Here is a 19190-nt window from a genome sequence, read left to right on the forward strand (position 1 = left end):
ATCCAGTAAATAATGTGTCCCTAACATCATTTTACTAAATCTGATAACTAAGTAAACACCATTAAGCCCAATTTCTCCAGAAAGATTTGGCTCTTTCCAAAATATTCCCTTAATAATATTTCGTCAAATATTATTTCAACAGTCTGTATATTTTCAAATTAACCACAACAGGTTTTAACCTGAACATTTATATTAACTCTGCTGTCTGGACTAAATCATTAGCAATTTTATTGATCATTTAGTGCAAGGAGGATTTTAATCTTTTGGGACTTTTGCACACAGATTATAAAATAAAGGACAACATGTTAGATAGATCCATGCTTTAATATGGCTGTAGTAGTAAGAAAAGTCTTCATTTCCCTTGTTACAAATACCTTGATTTACTACAATAAATGGAAACGTTTTAATCCCAAATCTTATTTATAGTGTATTGCATGATCGTTAATTTCCTGAATGTCGTGTTCAAAATCAACACGACATTCATGCCAATGATGAGAGTAAACTGTGACTGGACCTATATAAAGTTAAAGTAAGAACAATTTGTGGTAATTTAGAAGAAAGAAATAAACATACCATGTAAACAGCTCAATACATTTACAAGCTGATTAAAACAATTGAGTTTGGATAATTATATCACAAAGTGTTTTACAGACGACGAGGGGCTTTAGAAGTGAAAGTAAAACATGGAAAGCTCGGAGTTTGAGACACCAGATGAAGCATTTGGGTGTAGCTGGCATGACCTGACATGTTCCTGCCCAACACATGTCGTTCTTCAGGAGTCCAACGTTTATTCACTACAATGCAGCCGTTACTGTGTGGAGTTAACAGCTGTAGCTGATGTTTGAACCGAAGGTGAAAGGAGTCACGCACAGAGACACTCATAAAGTAAGGAAGACATAAATAAGGATAGAGTTACCTTCATGATACGAATCAGCTTTTAAACAGGTTTTCCCATAATCCTTGGGTGTGTGGGTCTTGGTTTTCATTTGTGTTTGGGTTTATTGTTGTTTAGGTTCTGCCATTTTAGTCCATTCCTTTGTGTTTAGCATCTTGCTTATTTCTGAGGTTCTGTTTGTGCCATTAAGTTTTCTCTAATGTTAGTCTTAGTCTTGTAATTTCTTTGTGTTTTGGTTCAGACCCTCTGTGTTAATTAGTCTCCTTCCCTCAGTCCCCTGCTCAGTCTCCTCACACAGTTGTAAAACATTCATTCCCCTGATTAAGCTCACCTGGATCCAACGCCATTCTCCACCCTTGCTTCAGTTTATGAGCTGTTTTATTGTTCATTGCTGGATCCTTTCATTATGCAGCCTGTGCTTCGTGTCCTGTTATCATTTAAAACCTGTCAGTTTTCTGTTAGATTACCAATAAACCTTCTCCCATGTTTATCCCTAGCTCATGCCTGTAAGTTGGTCCTGCTTTAAACCTATGAAACCTGACAGGTTTTCACTTTTAAATCAAATGCTGAGGATTTTAAGAAATGAAGATTACCATGTCATACAAGAGTGTTTAAAGCTGCATAAAATACAGACAGAAGCAAGGAAACAAGAACAAATTTCTGCATTAATGTATTTCTATTATTTCAAATGCAAACACTTTCAAGATTTAAATACAAGACGTATACAGCTAAATGTCCACCTGAAGACTAGGAGTCTCTACTTAGTTAACCTACCATAGCTTTTTTATTTTATCACATAGGAATGCTGCTACTGTTCTCTCCGGGTACTCCAGCTTCCTCCTACAGTCCAACTGTCCAGAACCTAGATTAGGTTAACTGTTCTCTAAACCTGCCCATGGTATGAATGGGTGCATGGTTGTTTGTCCTGTGTGTTTCTGTGAGTCTCTTAGATGGACTGGTGACTTGTCCAGGGTGGACCTCACCTCTTGCCCAAAGACCGCTGGAAATGGACACCAGCTCCCCCACAACTCTGTACGGTAGAGGATATAAAATGGATAGACGGAAGGGTTCACACAGTTCACTGTCATAAATGGAAGAGAAAATCCTGGAAACCCAGAGATGGTGCAGCTTCACCATTCTGAACATTTATACACAGAACTTTTGTGTTCTTCAGCTGGAGACACGCTACATGACTTTCCTAGTCGCGACGGATTTTTAAAAGACTAAACTGAATGAGGTGCAATTTAGAATAAGTGAAGTTGAACCCACAAGCGAAAATAGTTTGGATGTTTTTGACTGTATTCTTTGTTCTACTCGTGGTGAGAGGTTAGAACATTTATTTGAGGTTGTTTGTGGGTTAAGGACATTTAATGGTGACTTTATTCTAAAACTGTAATTATTAATTGTTAATTGTTGTCTGTTAAGACAACATCATGTTTGGGCTGGACCCTCCAAATAAACATTAAAGATATTTCATAAATCTATGTAGAAACCTTTTCATTCAGAAATGTAAATTCATTACATTTAGTGCCATTAACTTTCTGTTAAATATATGAATTATTTGGTTCTTCATTATTTACTGTGTTTTAGTTTTAAATGTCTCTGTTTTTATCACTTCTTAACTGTAATTAGGTGATAGTATTTTATGCCCAGTGCTCATAGTGTTGTATAGTTACAAATAAAGTTAAGAAAAAAGTCATCTGATGTCGTAGTCCGGCCTCCTTTTCATCAGCTGTCAGCAATTCAACAACAGAAAAGGAACTTGGACTAAATTTTATCATTAGGAGATATTAAAAAACAAGACAACCTAAAAATCTTTAAAGGCCTGTCTCACATGTACCAAACACATCTTAATGATCCCCAAAATTTTGGGGGAAAATGCGTTGTGGACGCACAAAGTAAAAATTTCTGAAAGATGTCTCTTGTTGCATCTGATAATGTCTTAATCAAAACTATGTTTAAAACAAATTATTAATTATTGACCCAAAGTTCCGGAAATAGACGATGCACGAGTAGCAATTCTTAACATAAATCAACCAAACTACTGTAAGTGTGTCACGGTTTACTTGATATTGGACCCCAGAATGCAGACGAGCAGGCAGCGTGATGGTAAGTGAAGAAAAGGTTTAATTACAAAAACTCACACTCAGCAGGAGGCAGGAACAAAACAAACGGGCAGACAAGACAGGCATGGCATGATCAAAACAAAGACAAGACTTGGTTAGAGAACAAGACATGAGCATGAGAGATGTTTCCGCGACGACTAACAGAACAGGTGTGAATATATGGCGTGAAAACCAGGCGGAGCAAGGAGACAGATTAACTTGAAGCAGGTGAACCAAATAAACTTAATTAACAGAACAAAACGCGACTGGAGCAAAACAGAGACTCTTGAACACAAACTAGAAAAACATGAAGCAAAAGCATAACCAGATCAGAAAACCAAACTTGACAAAACATGAACAAGACGACAAAACAAAAGCATGACCAGGAAAATAAACAGAAACATGATTCAAAACTTGAACAGTGAAAAACATAAGGAAAAAACCCGAAACCAAAAACCAAACAACCCCAAATCATGACAAAGTGTATCAATTTTCGAGATTTTCCCACATACCTTTCTGCTTTGAAACTGTCGTACTTTGAAAATTGATGATAAGGTGATTTTTATTTCCCCAACAGGGTAGCTGTTCCTCATTTATGCCCACTTAGACAATAAATCACATGCTGCAGCTGGCAGATTCCCAGCTGTGTTTCTTAAATTGAGACTCACATGAAGACGCTGCAATAACAAGAACAGAGAAGATTTTTGGGATGGCAACAGGAAAGTTGGAACACCAAGACTTCAGCCTGTAGTTGTGACTCTTTGCTATGGATTAGATTGATGTGAAGCTTAAAAAGCCTTTTTAAGCAGAAAGGAAAGACCACTTCAGGTGAAATGTCTTCTAATTTGGAAAAGGATCTTACCTGTTCAGTCTGCCAAGACATCTTTAAAGAACCAGTCATCCTGCAGTGCAGCCATAGCTTCTGTAAAGGTTGTGTGATGATGGTCTGAGAAGAAGGTGTCTTTTTTGAAAGATCCACCCTGCAACTTGGTGTTGTGAGGGTTTCTTACTGGAAGAAGACAGGAAAACTTCAGATGACTCTGAGGATCTCTGCAGTTTCCAGTCTGAGAAGCTCAAATTGTTCTGTCTGGATCACCAGAAGCCCGTCTGCCTCATGTGTCGGGATTCTAAAGTGCACAGAAAGCACAGCTTCAGACCCATCGATGAAACTGTGCATGACCTCAAACAGAAGCTCCAAAAGCCATTTGAACCCAGGAAAAACTGGAGATGTTTAAACAAGCAAAGCAAAGTTGCAATGAAACAGAAGAACCCATTAAGGTCCAGTCTAGGTGAACCGAGACCCAGATTGCACAATGATCATCTGCACTGTTGTATTGCTCTTGCATCTTATACTGCTCTACTTTTACTCTCACTCACTTAAAACTGTGCACATATATTTATATTATATTGTAGATATGTTTATACTGTTTCATTTGTACTGTATTGCACCGACTACGCCAAAACAAATTCCTTGTATGTCCAAAAACGTACTTGGCAATAAAGCTTTTCTGATTCTGATTCTGATTCTGATTCTGATTCTGAGATTCTGGACCAGTTTAGAGAGCTTCACCAGTTTCTCTAACAGGAAGAGGAGCCCAGGATCACTGCTCTGAGAGAAGAAGAAAAGCAGAAGAGTCAGCTGATGAATAACAAGGCAAAGATTCTAAGCTACAAAATAGCAGACATTTCACAAACATTAGAACTTACTGAAAAGGTTCTGAGAGCTAAAAACACAACTGTTCTGAAAGTCTACAATGATGCAGTGAGCAATGTCCAGTACTGCCACCTGTAGTATGTTCCACAGCCAGATCCAGGAGCTCTCATAGATGAAGCTAAACATCTGGACAACCTGATGTACAACACCTGGACCAAGATGAAGAAGATGATCTCATTCTCTTCTGTCATTCTGGATCCAAACACAGCTCATCCTGAGCTTGTCTTGTCTGATGATCTGACCTCCGCTACATTTGGACCAAGACAGAAGCTCCCTGAAAACCCAGAGAGGTTTGACCTGCACCACTGTGTTCTGGGCTCTAAAGGTTTTGATTCAGTGACTCACAGCTGGGATGTGGAGGTCCGGAAAGATCAAAACTGGGTGTTGGGGTGGTGAAAGACTCTGTCCACAGGAAAGGAGAAACACAGACTGGATTCTGGGTAATAGGTCTCCTTGGTGGGAAATACTTTGCTGCCTCCAGGCCGATTCCAGATAAGGTTCTGGGAGTATAAACGGTCCAGAGAATCAGAGTTCACCTGAATATTGACACAGGAAAGATTTATTTCTTTGATTTGGATACAAACAAACTCCTTCACACCTTCAATCAATCGTTCACTGAAAACATCTTTCCTTTCTTTTGGACCACCAGCAGTTTATCCCTCAGGATTCTAGCAAGGACGACCTCTGGACCAGAACAGACCCTTCACTGAAAAAATTCATGTTGTTTAGTCTTTCTAGTTAAGATCTTTTCAGCTTTTATGGACTCATCTCTGTAGGCTCGTAGTTTGTAACAATATCTTATTAATATTTAATTATTGCTGATATTTAATTTTTCTGTATGAGTTAAAATCATCATACTAAATATACCAAAACTACCGTAATCAAAACCACACGTATAGTTATTATTATTAATAAGTTTAATGGCAGGAACTCAATTTTTCCTTGAATGCATCTAAACAGCCATATGTGTTTTTTTCTCGTTATCCTGACATGAACTTTAACATTTAACCTGCTAACTGAGTCTGAGATGGAGCTCCCAGGTTTCTGTTATTTCTCTGAACATTTCACGTTGAGACCTTGGGGTGGATTCATTTGGAAGAGCGTTGCTTTCTTAATTTGTTTTAATTTTAATTCAATTCAATTCAGTTTATTTATATAGCGGCAATTCACAACACGTTGTCTCAAGGCACTTCACAAAGTGAGGTAGATACATTCCAATTAATCCTAACCATTGAACAGTGCAGTCAGATTCAGTTATTTCTTTGTTGTAAATTGTTGGTCTTATTTGGAAATTGCTTGGTAAGCCATTAAAATTTATTCCCATCAACTATTGCCTCTCTAAGATCCACGCTAATGTTCTTCCTGTTTGGGATCCAGCAGAATCCTCTCTAGTTTTCTGAAAAAAGTAACAAAGGACTTTTATACAGTTTTGCATCTTTTGTTTAATTGATATATGATTTCAGTAATAATAATTAAAAATGTATTAATCTATTGTTTGTTCCATCCATCCATCCATCCATTCGTCCATCTCCAGCTCATTGGATACTTAGAAGCTGCTCTTGAAGTTGATAAAGTAACCCTTCTGACTCTGGATGTATGGCTCTTATGTATTCTAATTTCCCCTCGGGGATCAATAAAGTATCTTTGAATTGAATTGAATTGAATTGAAAACAGGTGGAGCTACAGTAGGAGGAACAATCACACTGAAGTAGAAAGAAAGCTGGCCACTTCAAAAAAAAAAAGAAAAACGGAGAATTCACAAAATCAATACTTTTATGACTACTGCAGCCATATTATTAATGCATGGATCTATCTAACATGTTGGACTCCAAAGGTCTTTCCACTACAACCAGTCATCCACCCATTCATCCACTGACAGTTGTAGGCTACATTGTAGCCACAGCTGCCCTGGGGCAGACTGACCGTAGTGAGGCTGCCATACAATCAGTGCCACCGGGCCCTCTGACCACCATCAGCAAGGTGGGCGGAGTGTCTTGCCCAGGGACAAAATGACTGAGATGAACAGAGTTGGGGGTTCGAACTGGCAACCCACCAGTTACAGGATGAACTCCAGCCACCTGAGCCATCGTCTTTCCCTAACTGGTTTCTGTCTCCAGAGGTGTTCTGATGAACGTAGACATGTCTGTTAAATATCCAAAGCCGACATACATTGGTAAATAAAATGTGACTTTAAAACTGATTTAGTTAAATTATACATTCTGTTTATGTGTGGCAGAGGCACTGGGTACATATTTATGTAAATCCTAAAAAATCCACAATTTCCAGAAATAAAAGAAACATTAAATTAGGACAGCTCCCACTACTGAAACGGAAAATCATTGTATCAGATTATTGTGTTAGTATGAACATGTAACAGGCTGAATAAGATGAGATCTACGATCAAACTCCTCAAAAATATATTTTTAAAGCAGTTGTGATATTTTAGGCTTAAATGGTTATGAATGATAAAAACAATAATCACAAATAAAGTCCGTTTGCTGAAATAGAGAACCGGTAATTTTAATGTTTAATTTTCTTATTAGTTCTGTTTCTTTAGTATAACCAAGGAGAGCGTGGATCTTAAGTCTCTTTGGTCAGAAGCTGATAGGCTGAGGAAGCTCTGCTTCAGTGGGTCCTGAAATCAATTATTGTTGGTAATAACAGTTAAAAGCACCTTCTGATCTACAACATCTGAGATTCTTAATGTGCTGGATATAGGCAAGATGCTGTTAACTCGTCTATGTCCTTCTCCTGACCCATGCTGAGGTTGAAGTGTTGCTGTAGAAACACAATGTAGGACCATGAAAACATCTGAAACTTCAGCCCTGACTGTTTGAGACAGTTTCCTGCTCATGAAGTCCAACCAGAAAGATGCAAATCTGCATTTATCTGCTTTAAGTTTAACATTCCTCCTTTAACTTGTGTTTCCAGATTAGCTGTCATGTCTGGTGATGTGATTGATGTCGGATAATGAGTCTGCTTGACCTTGCTTGGTTTCATTCGAACCTAACAGTCTTCTAGGACAATATAAGAAATATGCACGTTCCTCCAGCCTCTGTGATAGTTTCAACTCTGTCGATAGATATGATCTTTGTCGATAGAGATGATTTTTGCAACAAAAGATCATCTCTTTCAACAGTAATCCTGAATGTGAAACGAAACATTCTTCGAATCTAAAGCCAGAGAGGTGTGTCTCACATGTTTCTCATTCCAAACCTATAAAGATGCTATAGTGTGCATCGCCTGACTTCATTTTGCGTGCATGCAGTGTTTGGGGATCATCACTGGAGGAGAGGTCAATGAAATATTACCATTGGAAACCTGCGACTATATATCATACTGGTGTGTTGGAGTTTCAAGAAGTTTCCAGGAGAGAAACGTTTGACGGCAACAGCTGAAGGACATTTTTATCATGTTTTCCCAAGCAGAGGATGATCTTTCTTGTTCTGTCTGCCAAGACATCTTCAAAGACCCTGTTGTCCTGCAGTGCAGCCACAGCTTCTGCAAAGTCTGTCTGCAGAGTTGGTGGTATGAGAAACAAGTACAGATGTGTCCACTTTGTAAAGAAATATCTTCATCCAGCGAGCCACCCTGCAACCTGGCGCTGAAGAACCTGTGTGAAACTTTCCTACTGGAAAGAGGACAGAAGGTTCCTGCTGAGTCTGAGGATCTCTGCCATGTGCACCATGAGAAGCTCAAACTGTTTTGTCTGGATCACCAGAAGCCCGTCTGCCTCATCTGTCGGGATTCTAAAGCTCACAGCAACCACAGCTTCAGACCCATCGATGAAACTGTTTGCCAACACAGAGAGGAGCTCAACGGTTACCTGATGCTCCTAAAGGAGAAACTGCATCTGTTTAATGAAGTTAAAGAAAACTTTGATCAAACTGGAGAATACATGAAGGTCCAGGCCAAGCGGACAGAAAAGCAGATTAAGGATCAGTTTAAGAAACTTCATCAGTTTCTACAAGAAGAAAAGGAGGCCAGGATCTCTGCTCTGAGAAAGGAAGAGAGGCAGAAGAGGACGGTGCTGAACCAGAAGATTGAGGCTCTGAAGGAGCAGATTTCAGCCATGTCAGAAATAATCAGAACCACCGAAGATGAGCTGAGGGCTCCAGACATCTCATTCTTACAGAACTACAAGACTACAAAGTTTGGAATCCAGCGGCGCCCCCTGCTGGATTATACTAAACCTGTTTCCGGACTTCTAATAGAAGAGGCCCAACATTTGGGCAACCTGGTGCATAATATCTGGATCAAGATGAAGAACATAGTTTCGTTCTTTCCTGTCATTATGGATCCAAACACAGCTCACCCAGAACTCTTCCTGTCTGATGATCTGACCTCTGTTACATTTGGACCAAGGCAGAAGCTCCCTGACAACCCAGAAAGGTTTGACCAGCACTGCTGTGTTCTGGGCTTTGAGGGGTTTGATTCAGGGACTCACAGCTGGGATGTTGAAGTTAGACATTATAAATGCTGGGGCGTTGGTGTGATAAAGGAGTCGGTTCTGAAAAAAGGCGAAATACAGACTGGTTACTGGGAGGTTTGTCTAACTCATGGAAAATACGAAGTGTTGTCTCCACCCCTGCCAGATAAAACTCTCTCAGTGAAAAACCTCCAGAGGATCAGAGTTCAGCTGGATTTTAATAAAGGGAGGCTCTCATTTATTGATCTGGATATGAATAAAGTCATTCACAGCTTCAAACACTCTTTTAATGAGAAGCTATTTCCTTACTTTGCGAATAACAATGAGTCATCCCTGAAGATATTGCCATCAGCAATCTCTGAAACATAGCATGCATTCTCTTTGACAGCCGGTTTCTGGTTTTGTTTGAGTAAGCATGCTTTAAAATCCTCTCACTGAAAATTTCTATTTGTGTTTTTATCTTTATGATCATATTTACAACACAGTGCAGAAATATTCATACCTCTTTCACTTTTTTCCTTACTTTACAACCACAATCAAAGTGTTTCACTGGGATTATATGTGATGGGCCGACACAAAGTATGGCATAATTGTTCAGCGGAAAGAAAACGATAATTACATTTTCGAATTTTACAAGAATACACTCTAATTTAAAATGTGTTGTGAATGTCTGAATATGTTATTGCTTTATTCCCAACTAATATTTTATAATTTTATCTTAGTGTAAGTCTAATAATCAGATATGTTTGTTAAAATGAAGCTTTTTATTTTTGGGGGCTTTTTTGCTAATGCACAGCAGACGCAGATGAGACATAAATTAACAGTTTGTTAAGGTTTTACTCTCTGATGTCCAGATTTTTGTTTCGATTTTATCAGACTGTGTTCATCTTTTATAAGAACAATTCAAGTGTGTTTAATGCATGGACAATAAACAAGTTTAAGTCAGATTTGATGCACATTATCTCATTTTATGCAGTTTATTGAAGCAACAATGATCCGTATTACGTTTTATTTATTGTCATCAGCAGATTAAAACGTTGTAATATAATTACATGGTTAATCTTCAGGGGGTAGACCTTAATTAAAACAGTAAACTTTACTTTTAATATCTTTGTGTGGTTCAGTAAAAAATGGTTTAGTAAATAAAATTCTCTTTACCTTTGAGTTTTTGAGTTTTAACATTATGATTTAATTCAGCATGCTTTTATAAACTGGCTTTTCATTTATTAGATAAACAGTGACTGCAAAACAATCACCTCTTCTGGTGCAGAAATGGCTTGAATGTAAAAACGCTTGAAAAAAACAATCAGTCAGAAGGTTTTTGATGGAAAATTACAGCGGAAGTCATTCACTTTGTTTCCTGCCTTGTGTCACAGTTTAGTGCCACCATTTTGTTTAATCACGAATAAACAACGGCTGAAACAATTCATTAACAGTCTGTGTTTTATTTTCTGAACATATAAGAACTCTGATGGACGAACCCTTTCTTCAGCATTTATTTTGAATAAAGTACACCTGCTTTTTTATTTGAGTAAACCCTAAAATCTTTTTTTTTACTAGCTAGATGTGAAAAAGCCAAGAGGAGTCAAGGCAGAGCAACAGAAGAAGATAAGAAAAGCTTCAGGCAGTTAAATGCAAAACAGAAGAAAAGGGACGACAGATGATAAACCAAACTGAACAAAGAGAGAGTTCAACATTTAGGCCTGAGATTAAAACAGGTCCTGCAAACCGGCGGGAGGACCTATAACTCAGCAAACATCTGAGTGACTCCAACTCTTCATGATGAAGCTGCATCAGCAGAGTATGAGGGATCAACAGATGGACAGAGAAGATCAGGCAATTCAACAGATGTGATTGGCTGGACAGCAAATAAGAGAAATGCTGAAAACAAAATTAGAAATAGCCCAAATCTTAATATTTATATAGACTTATTATAAGACTTATTATTGATCATCAAGAGAAAAGTGCAAATGAGATCCAGTTTAGGTTATTTAGATGGATCTCAGATGAAGACACCTAAATGATCTGAGACTCCAAAACCTCCAGGACTTATATCAAAAATCTTCTCCCAGGTCTGCTCCAAGTTTTTATTTAAATAAAAACATAAAGAATACAGATCCTTGAATGTGGTTAGATATTTGGGAATAAAATATTTCCATTTGAAACACTGTGAGTCTTTAGTTTCTTCAAATAAGGTCACAGGACTTTTTATCAGTGCGATGTTAAATTTGCATTGGAAATGTAACCTGCTATCACAGCCTTTTCTTGACGTCAGGTTTCCTCCTTATCATATGAGGTTTTGACTTCATGCACACTGTTCGCCATCAGGGCTGACACAGGAGGCTGCACTGGAAACACTGGGACCTGTGGTTAGGTTGAATATATGTTTCAGAGAAGACTTGAGTTCTGATCAGAAGCAACTTTGAAGGACAATCATTGTTCTTTCAGCTCCGTTTTTATTTTTGCTGAAAGCCAAAATGCTCTTGCAGTCAGAAAAGGATCTCACCTGCACACTGTGCTGCAACATCTTCAAAGATCCTGTGAAGCTGGAATGCAGCCACAGCTTCTGCAAGGACTGCCTGCAGACAGAGTGGGCTGAGAAGCAAACACGGCAGTGTCCGCTTTGTCAGGAGATGTCATTGCTGAGAGATCCACCACGTAACTTTATGATGAAGAACCTGTGCTTTGCCTTCTTCCTGGGGAGAGGTCAGAAAACTCCCACGGGATCCGAGGACCTCTGCAGTCTGCACTCTGAGAAACTCAAACTGTTCTGTCTGGATCATAAGGAGCCTGTTTGTCTCATCTGCAGAGATTCAAAAGAACACGAGGACCACAGCTTCAGGCCGATCGATGAAACCATGCAGGACCACAGAGACGAGCTGCAGACCTACCTGATGCCCTTCAAGGAAAAACTGAAGCTGTTCAAACAAGCTTTGGAAAACTTTGATGAAACTGCAGAACACATAAAGGTCCAGGCTAAAAGAACAGAGATGCACATCAAAGATCAGTTCAAGAAGCTTCATCAGTTCCTGCAGGAGGAAGAGGAGGCCAGAATCACAGCTCTGAGGGAGGAAGAGGAGCAGAAGAGTCAGGTGATAAAGGAGAAGAAGGAGGACTTGAGCAAGAACATCAAGGCTCTTTCAGAAACAGTCACAGCAACAGAAGAAGAGTTCATAAGATCCGAGAACATGTCACTACTGCAAGACTACAAGACAGCAAAGGAAAGACTCCAACAATGCCCCCTGCTGGATGACCCACAGCCACTCTCTGGAGCTCTGATAGATGAAGCCAAACATCTGGGCAACCTGAGCTACAGCATCTGGACCAAGATGAAGCACATGGTCTCATTCTTTCCCGTGATTCTGGATCCAAACACGGCTGAACCACACCTCACCCTGTCTGAAGATCTCACCGGTGTGACGTTCGGGCCAAGACAGAAGCTTCCTGATAATCTAGAGAGGTTTGAGCAGCGACACTGTGTCATCAGCCATGAAAGCTTCAGCTCAGGAACTCACAGCTGGGACGTAGAGGTTAGAAATGAGGAGTTCTGGGGTCTTGGTGTCTTGTCAGAATCTGTTCCCAGAAAGGGACAAATACAGGCCGGGTTCTGGGGAATATGTCTCTGTAATGGAAGCTACGCAGCAATCTCCCATGCACTTCCCAACAAAGCTCTCCCAGTGACGAAGCTCCAGAAGATCAGAGTTCATCTGGACTGGGACGAAGGAGAAGTTTCATTTTTTGACCTTGATGCCAACAACTACATTCACACCTTCAACCATACATTCACTGAGAATCTGTTTGCTTACATTTGTACCAAAAACGCATCTCCTCTGAAGATACTGCAGGCAACAAAATAACCTGATTTTTATGTTCAGTGAAATATACTAAAATGAAAAAAGAAGGAATTTTGTGCTGGGTCAATTATTTCTTTGTTGTCATAATGCTTCTTGGCAATAAATATACCATTGGAAAACCTGTATGGTTCCCTTTAAATGGTGCCACATTTGTAGAGAAAATGCATTTATGGGTGGAGCAGCAGAGGTGAGTATTTGAGCTGTACCCTAACCCTATGCTAACCACACCAAATCCTCTCAGCTTATTCATCTTATTCCGATATTAACTGTTATTTGGGTTCATTTATAGGATTGAATCCACTTTAAAGAATATTGACAACTGAACAATTTAATCCTGTAACAAAAGCGGTTCCTCATGCTGGTCACCAGCTTGGTCACACACTGCTGTGGGACTGCATCCCATTCCTTGGCTAGCATTTGTCACATATCAGCCAATAATCAGAATCAGAATCAGCTTTATTGCCACGTTCTTACATACAAACAAGGAATTTGACTCCGGTACACTTTGCTCTTTGGTTTTGTTTTTGTATTACAGAATATAAATATTTACAATGTACAACATACACATATATAATAAAAAGGTGCATTTGCAACATCTGTATGCTGTTGTTTTGTACTCTATTGAATGTTCATCAGAGAAACAGCCTGGGGGAAGAAACGGTCTCTATGGCGGCTGGTTTTAGTAAACAGTGCCCTGTAGCGCCACCTGAAGGTAAAACTCTAAACAGTTTGTGTGCAGGGTGTGTGGGGTCTGCAGAGATTTTAGCAGTTCTTTTTCTGACCCTTGACCTGTATAAGTCCTGGATGGAGGGAAGGTCAGCTCTGATTATTCTCTCTGCAGTCCTGATTATTCGTTGCAGTCTGGACCTGTCCTGTTTTGTGGATGAACCAAACCACACTGAGATGGATGAAGACAGGACAGACTGAATGATGGCAGTGTAGAAGATGACCAGCAGCTTCTGTGGAAGGTTGAACTTCTTGAGTTGCCTCAGGAAGTACAGTCTCTGCTGGACCTTCTTTCGAACAGTGTCTATGTGTGAAGACCATCTCAGGTCCTCAGAGATGGTGGTTCCTAAGAACCTGAAGTGGTCCACGGCCGATACAGTGTTGTTGAGGATGGTGAGGGGGGTGTATGGGGGTGGTGTTCTCCGAAAGTCCACCACCATTTCCACAGTATAAGGTTATATTGATCATTGTAGCACAAACTGTAGACTAAAGCTAATCCCACAAGTGTTCAGTGCACATAGGCCTAAATTCTGGAGGAAGTTTCTGATAAACCCGGCTCTGTGGGGGCGAGCACCGCCATATTGGAGGACAGAGTTTGGTCCTAGCCTATGACGATAAGGGTTTGCAGAATCTTATCTCGATATCTCTGTGCTTAAAGATTGCCTCCAATGACGACAGGCCTTAATTTTCCAGTGAGGGTGTTGCTGCTCCACACCGTCACACTGTCGCCACTGAAAGTTGGCCATTTTTGAAAGGTGCAAACCACACACTCAACTGTGCTGCTTAAACATAAATGCATTTACTTTATAAATGCAGTGCAAGTTAAGGGAAAATAAACAGGCTTTCCAACAGCATGAGATTTACTGACATATTGTTCCAAAAAAGAAATAAATGGCCGAATACAAAATTCCAAATTTTCTTACTTTTTTGAAAAGTTTCGACAAAAACCTTCAAAAACACAAGACACTTATTGGTCCTCTTTAAAGCTCTGCTGGTTCCTAATTGACTTCCTAGTTGTTCCTCATTTCAGTTGGGCTAAAAAATAGAAAATGAACTAAAAACATGCATTTAAAACCATGAAAAATAGAATAAAAACATTGAAATAAATCCTTGCAAATACACAGTTGAAGGTCTTAAAATTATTTATTCACACCTTGGTAGATAGATAGATAGATAGATAGATAGATAGATAGATAGATAGATAGATAGATAGATAGATAGATAGATAGATAGATAGATAGATAGATAGATAGATAGATAGATAGATAGATAGATAGATAAGATTCGTAATAAGTGCAGCTCCAGAAGCATCAGATTTTTTTGTTTCTACGTGACTCATCTTAGCCATTCACAGGATTTCCCCAGAAATGCAGATGAAATGAATAAAGCATTAAAAGTAAAAGCAGAATTTGGCTGAACTCATTCCAGATCGGCAGCTCTGGGCTACACTGCAACCATCACGTCTCCCAGCACCTCATCTCTTTGGTCTCAGCTCACAGCTGTGGCAGCGCCAGCGTCTGCCCGCTGCCTACAGCCTCCTCACACTGACAGCATATCCTGCTCCCCCACAGTGGACACTGACCCGTTAAACTGTGGGTGTTTTAGCCTTTCCACAAAAAGATGCTTCAGAGTCTTATCAAGCGGTGCCAGTGGCTCGTCCGCCAGGCACAGATAAAACTGTATTTATAGTCGTGCTCTGCACCAGGAATGTGTTGGCTGATTTTCATTCTGACACTAGTGACAGCTCAGTAATTATTCATATTAAAGTCAACAGTGTGCGTATTTGTGCAGCATAGATGCATATGTATGACATCATCAAAACAAAGCTTAAAAACCAAACTGTATTTTATGATCTAGTTGCTTTAATTTAAAAATAAACTATGATTCCTATTATAGCTAATTCAATGTTACATGCTTATTATTCTAGTCATAGTGATCTATACAATATATTTGTTTTTTTATATACACACAGACTTTAGAATAAAAAATGCTACATTTAGTAGTAGATTTAAAGTAAACTTTCTTCGTATCGCAAAGCTGTAGCCTCCTTTACACCACTCACCCTGAAATGTGTTTTTTCTGGTAGTTTTTATCCTGCATGTCTTCGTGTACGTACCACTGCTGCCACAACGATTAAGGAAGTCTTTTCATACATTTTTTTTCATTTTACTTTGTATGATGACCATTAAAAATAATTAATTCTTACTCAGAATATTATAGAGTCGGAGTTCCTATACACTATTCATTTCATTTCCACGTTTTCAGACTTCAATTTCTTAATGTTTCCATCTGTGTTTAAAGCATTCTGGACCTCTGATATTTATGCTTCACCTTCCAGACAACAAAACAGGTTGTAGCTAAAAAATATTGCCAAACACCTGAAATTAGCATTCTTGCAAGCAAGGGAAAAGTGTAGCAGTCTTCATTCAGCCAGCTCGACAGCAGTGCGCAGCAACAGGCGAGGAAGAGACAATGTTGTGTTAATGTGTTTGTCTTCGTCAAATAACCACAGAAAATTAATATGACTTCCGCACTTTTTCATCTCATTTGAAGGACTTTTAATTGCAGGAATGGGATAATGGAGCGATTTTTAAACCATAACTTTATAGCAGCTGCTTTTCAATATTTATAACTCAATAAGTCTTACTGATCGTTAAACATCCCATCAGTTTTGTATATTGTCAGTAAAAATAGTTCAATCTGAAGCCTGAGTTCTTCCTTTCCATTGAGTTGACAGCTGCACTTAAAAACAAGAGATTTCAAATATTTATTAGGATTTAAGGTCTCAGATATAAAATGCAGAAGTTAATAAAAAGGAAATGTTGTTTTTTATAAGAACTGAATGAAGGTAATTTAATGGTCTGATTCAAACCTTTATGCATATTTTTAACCTAAGAGGGGAGATTAAAAGGAGAAAAATTAAACCTCCAAGATCAACCACCAGAGAACCATCAGAATCTGCTCAGGACAAGGAGAAAGTGTCCTTTGGGTCGGAGGCGTGCTGTCATCTTCATCACACATAGAGCCAGCAGCATCTTCCCTTGGATATGTGGTTCCTTTCTGACGTCTCTTTGACTTAGAGACACATCTGGACACAGAGGACAGCAATGCTTCTGCCTGTCTGAGGAAGACCCTTTGTAGTGGGATAGAGATGGGGGTCTCATTTGCTCTGGTTTGGCTGTCTGGAGGTTCACTTGTTTGAGATTTGGAAATAGCATGTTTATGCAAAGAAGGCATGCTCAGAGGTTTGTGTTCAAAATGTGGAAAAAATTACTTTAACAGAGCTTTACTCAAAAAGAGACACATTTAGAGTAATGTACAATGCAAAACCTGTTTAGTTCAGTTCAAGCAGGGTAATCAGTCCGGGTTCTGATTCAGTTTGCTCCAGCTTCTTAAATGATCAAAAGCTTTTCTGAAAGTTTAACCTCTGGACACGGTCAGCAACCAATCAGAGGAGGGCTTTATGGCCATCTGGTAGCTGTGTCATACTATGCAGCCACTGAGTTAGAGAGAGAACAGAATTAACCAAATAAACATGGATTTCCTCTGCAGCATCTGAGTAACTGAGCTTGTGCAACTGTGATGCACTTTCGTCAATATAATGGCAAAGCAATGCCACACCAGCCTGGAAGTCACAAACACATGTTCTACTTATAGAAACAAGCTGTTATTTTAAGCGAGAGGCTTTTTATTTTTGGCTGATCCAGAAAATCCGGCTGGCCAGCTGAAGTAGGCAGCAGGGCAACCAGTCTTTGTGAGAGAAAGGTCAAAATCTAAAGATAAAAAGGTTTATGGTACAGGACAAAAGAAATAATTAAACTGCTTGAAAGGAAATGACATCATCAGGGTGGAGCTTCCAGTAAAACAAAAACAGAAGAAAAGTCTGGAATCTGTACAGCAGGAAAAAATAAAGCATTCAGGAAAAAGGAAACATTTGCAGACATGGAAAAATGTATAAATGTATAAGATGGTTAATTGCAGATATTTACTCCCTGTGATATAAACCCCCTGTAATATTTCTCTTTAATAAACAGCTTGTCTGTAACCTGTGAAGGTTTCCTGTGTGAACTTCTGGTTTGGAGCAAAAGTTGAGACTTCCTCTGAATTACTCTGAGTCTGAGCATAATTTTAAAACTCTGTGGCATTTTATTTTTACTTCCCTCTCAGCGTCGATGTTCCTCATTCATGCTCGTACGAGGAACAAACTGGAGGTGATTTTAAGCTGTCTGATCGAGAGGCGCCATGCGAGAGGCTAGGAATTGTACTGGGACAGATTACTGGAAACATTGGAATATTTCAGAAGATTTAAAGAGGAGTGGACTCAACATGAAAAGACCCCACTGACAGTCCACTGTTCTCCTCGTCACTCTGAGGTAAAATGTCTTCTCAGTCAGAGAAGGACCTGTCCTGTCCAATCTGCTACGATATCTTCAGAGACCCTGTTGTGTTGTCCTGCAGCCACAGCTTCTGTAAAGACTGTCTGCAGAGGTGGTGGTCTGAGAGGCGGAAAGACAGCTGTCCACTTTGTAAAGAGATATCTTCATTCAGATCTCCGCCCTGTAACTTGGTGTTGAAGAACCTGTGTGAAGCTTTTACACTTGAAAGGAAGAAGAAACCTCCAAAAGAACCTGAGGATCTCTGCAGCATTCATGCAGAAACACTCAAACTGTTCTGCCTGGACCATCAGCAGCCTGTTTGTCTCATCTGCAGGGACTCTAAAGCACACATCAACCACAAGCTCAGACCAATCAGCGAGGCTACACAAGATCACAGGGAGGACCTCCTGAGGATGCTAAAACCTTTGAAGAAGAAACTGATGCATCTCAAACAGGTTAAAGGAAGCTGTGATGAAACAGCAGAACACATTAAGATCCAGGTCAAATATACAGAGAGGCTCATTATGAAGCAGTTCAGCAGGCTTCACCAGCTCCTAGAGGAGGAAGAGGATGCCAGGATCACTGCTCTGAGAGGAAGAAAAGCGAAAATTTAAAGAAATGAGAGAAAGGACTGAAGCTCTGAACAGAGCCATACGTGTTCTTTCAGACACAATCAGAACCACAGAGGAGGAGCTGAGGGCTGCAGACCTCTCATTCCTGCAGAATTACAAGGATACATCAACAAGAGTGAAATACTGCCCCCTGCTGGAAGACCCACAGCCGCCCTCAGGAGCTCTGATCGATGAGGCCAAACATCTGGGCAACCTGACTTACAACATCTGGACCAAGATGAAGAAGATGGTCTCCTATACTCCTATCCTCCTGGATCCAAAAACAGCTCATCCTGTCTGCAGATCTGACCTGTCTCCAGATTGGACCGAGACAGAAGCTTCCTGACAATCCAGAGAGGTGAATTGGCGCTATATAAATAAAAACTGAATTGAATTCATCTCTGCAGCCACATTTCTTTAAAGTTTACTTTTCATCCTAAACATTTTTGTCAAGATATTTGAAGTTTTTTTATTTTATTT

The 19190-nt window shown here is 39.6% G+C and overlaps 2 protein-coding genes and 2 pseudogenes across 2 annotated transcripts; all 4 read left to right on the forward strand.

Annotated features, from left to right (window-relative positions):
- The first annotated feature begins 3833 nt into the window (after nucleotides 1–3833).
- Nucleotides 3834–5424, forward strand: LOC124857475 (annotated as a pseudogene).
- Nucleotides 5425–8120: 2696 nt separating this feature from the next.
- On the forward strand, nucleotides 8121–10480 carry LOC124857281 (zinc-binding protein A33-like). Its single transcript, XM_047348487.1, has one exon. The coding sequence runs from the start codon at nucleotides 8127–8129 to the stop codon at nucleotides 9510–9512; it is 1386 nt and encodes a 461-aa protein (XP_047204443.1). The 5' UTR covers nucleotides 8121–8126; the 3' UTR covers nucleotides 9513–10480.
- A 999-nt stretch (nucleotides 10481–11479) lies between these two features.
- LOC124857179 (zinc-binding protein A33-like) lies at nucleotides 11480–13541 on the forward strand. The gene has a single exon (XM_047348334.1). The coding sequence runs from the start codon at nucleotides 11621–11623 to the stop codon at nucleotides 12998–13000; it is 1380 nt and encodes a 459-aa protein (XP_047204290.1). The 5' UTR covers nucleotides 11480–11620; the 3' UTR covers nucleotides 13001–13541.
- Nucleotides 13542–16312: 2771 nt separating this feature from the next.
- On the forward strand, nucleotides 16313–19108 carry LOC124856586 (annotated as a pseudogene).
- The last annotated feature ends 82 nt before the right edge of the window (nucleotides 19109–19190 follow it).

This window comes from Girardinichthys multiradiatus, chromosome 20 (genome assembly GCF_021462225.1).
Source record: "Girardinichthys multiradiatus isolate DD_20200921_A chromosome 20, DD_fGirMul_XY1, whole genome shotgun sequence".
Classification (NCBI taxonomy): Eukaryota; Metazoa; Chordata; class Actinopteri; order Cyprinodontiformes; family Goodeidae; genus Girardinichthys; species Girardinichthys multiradiatus.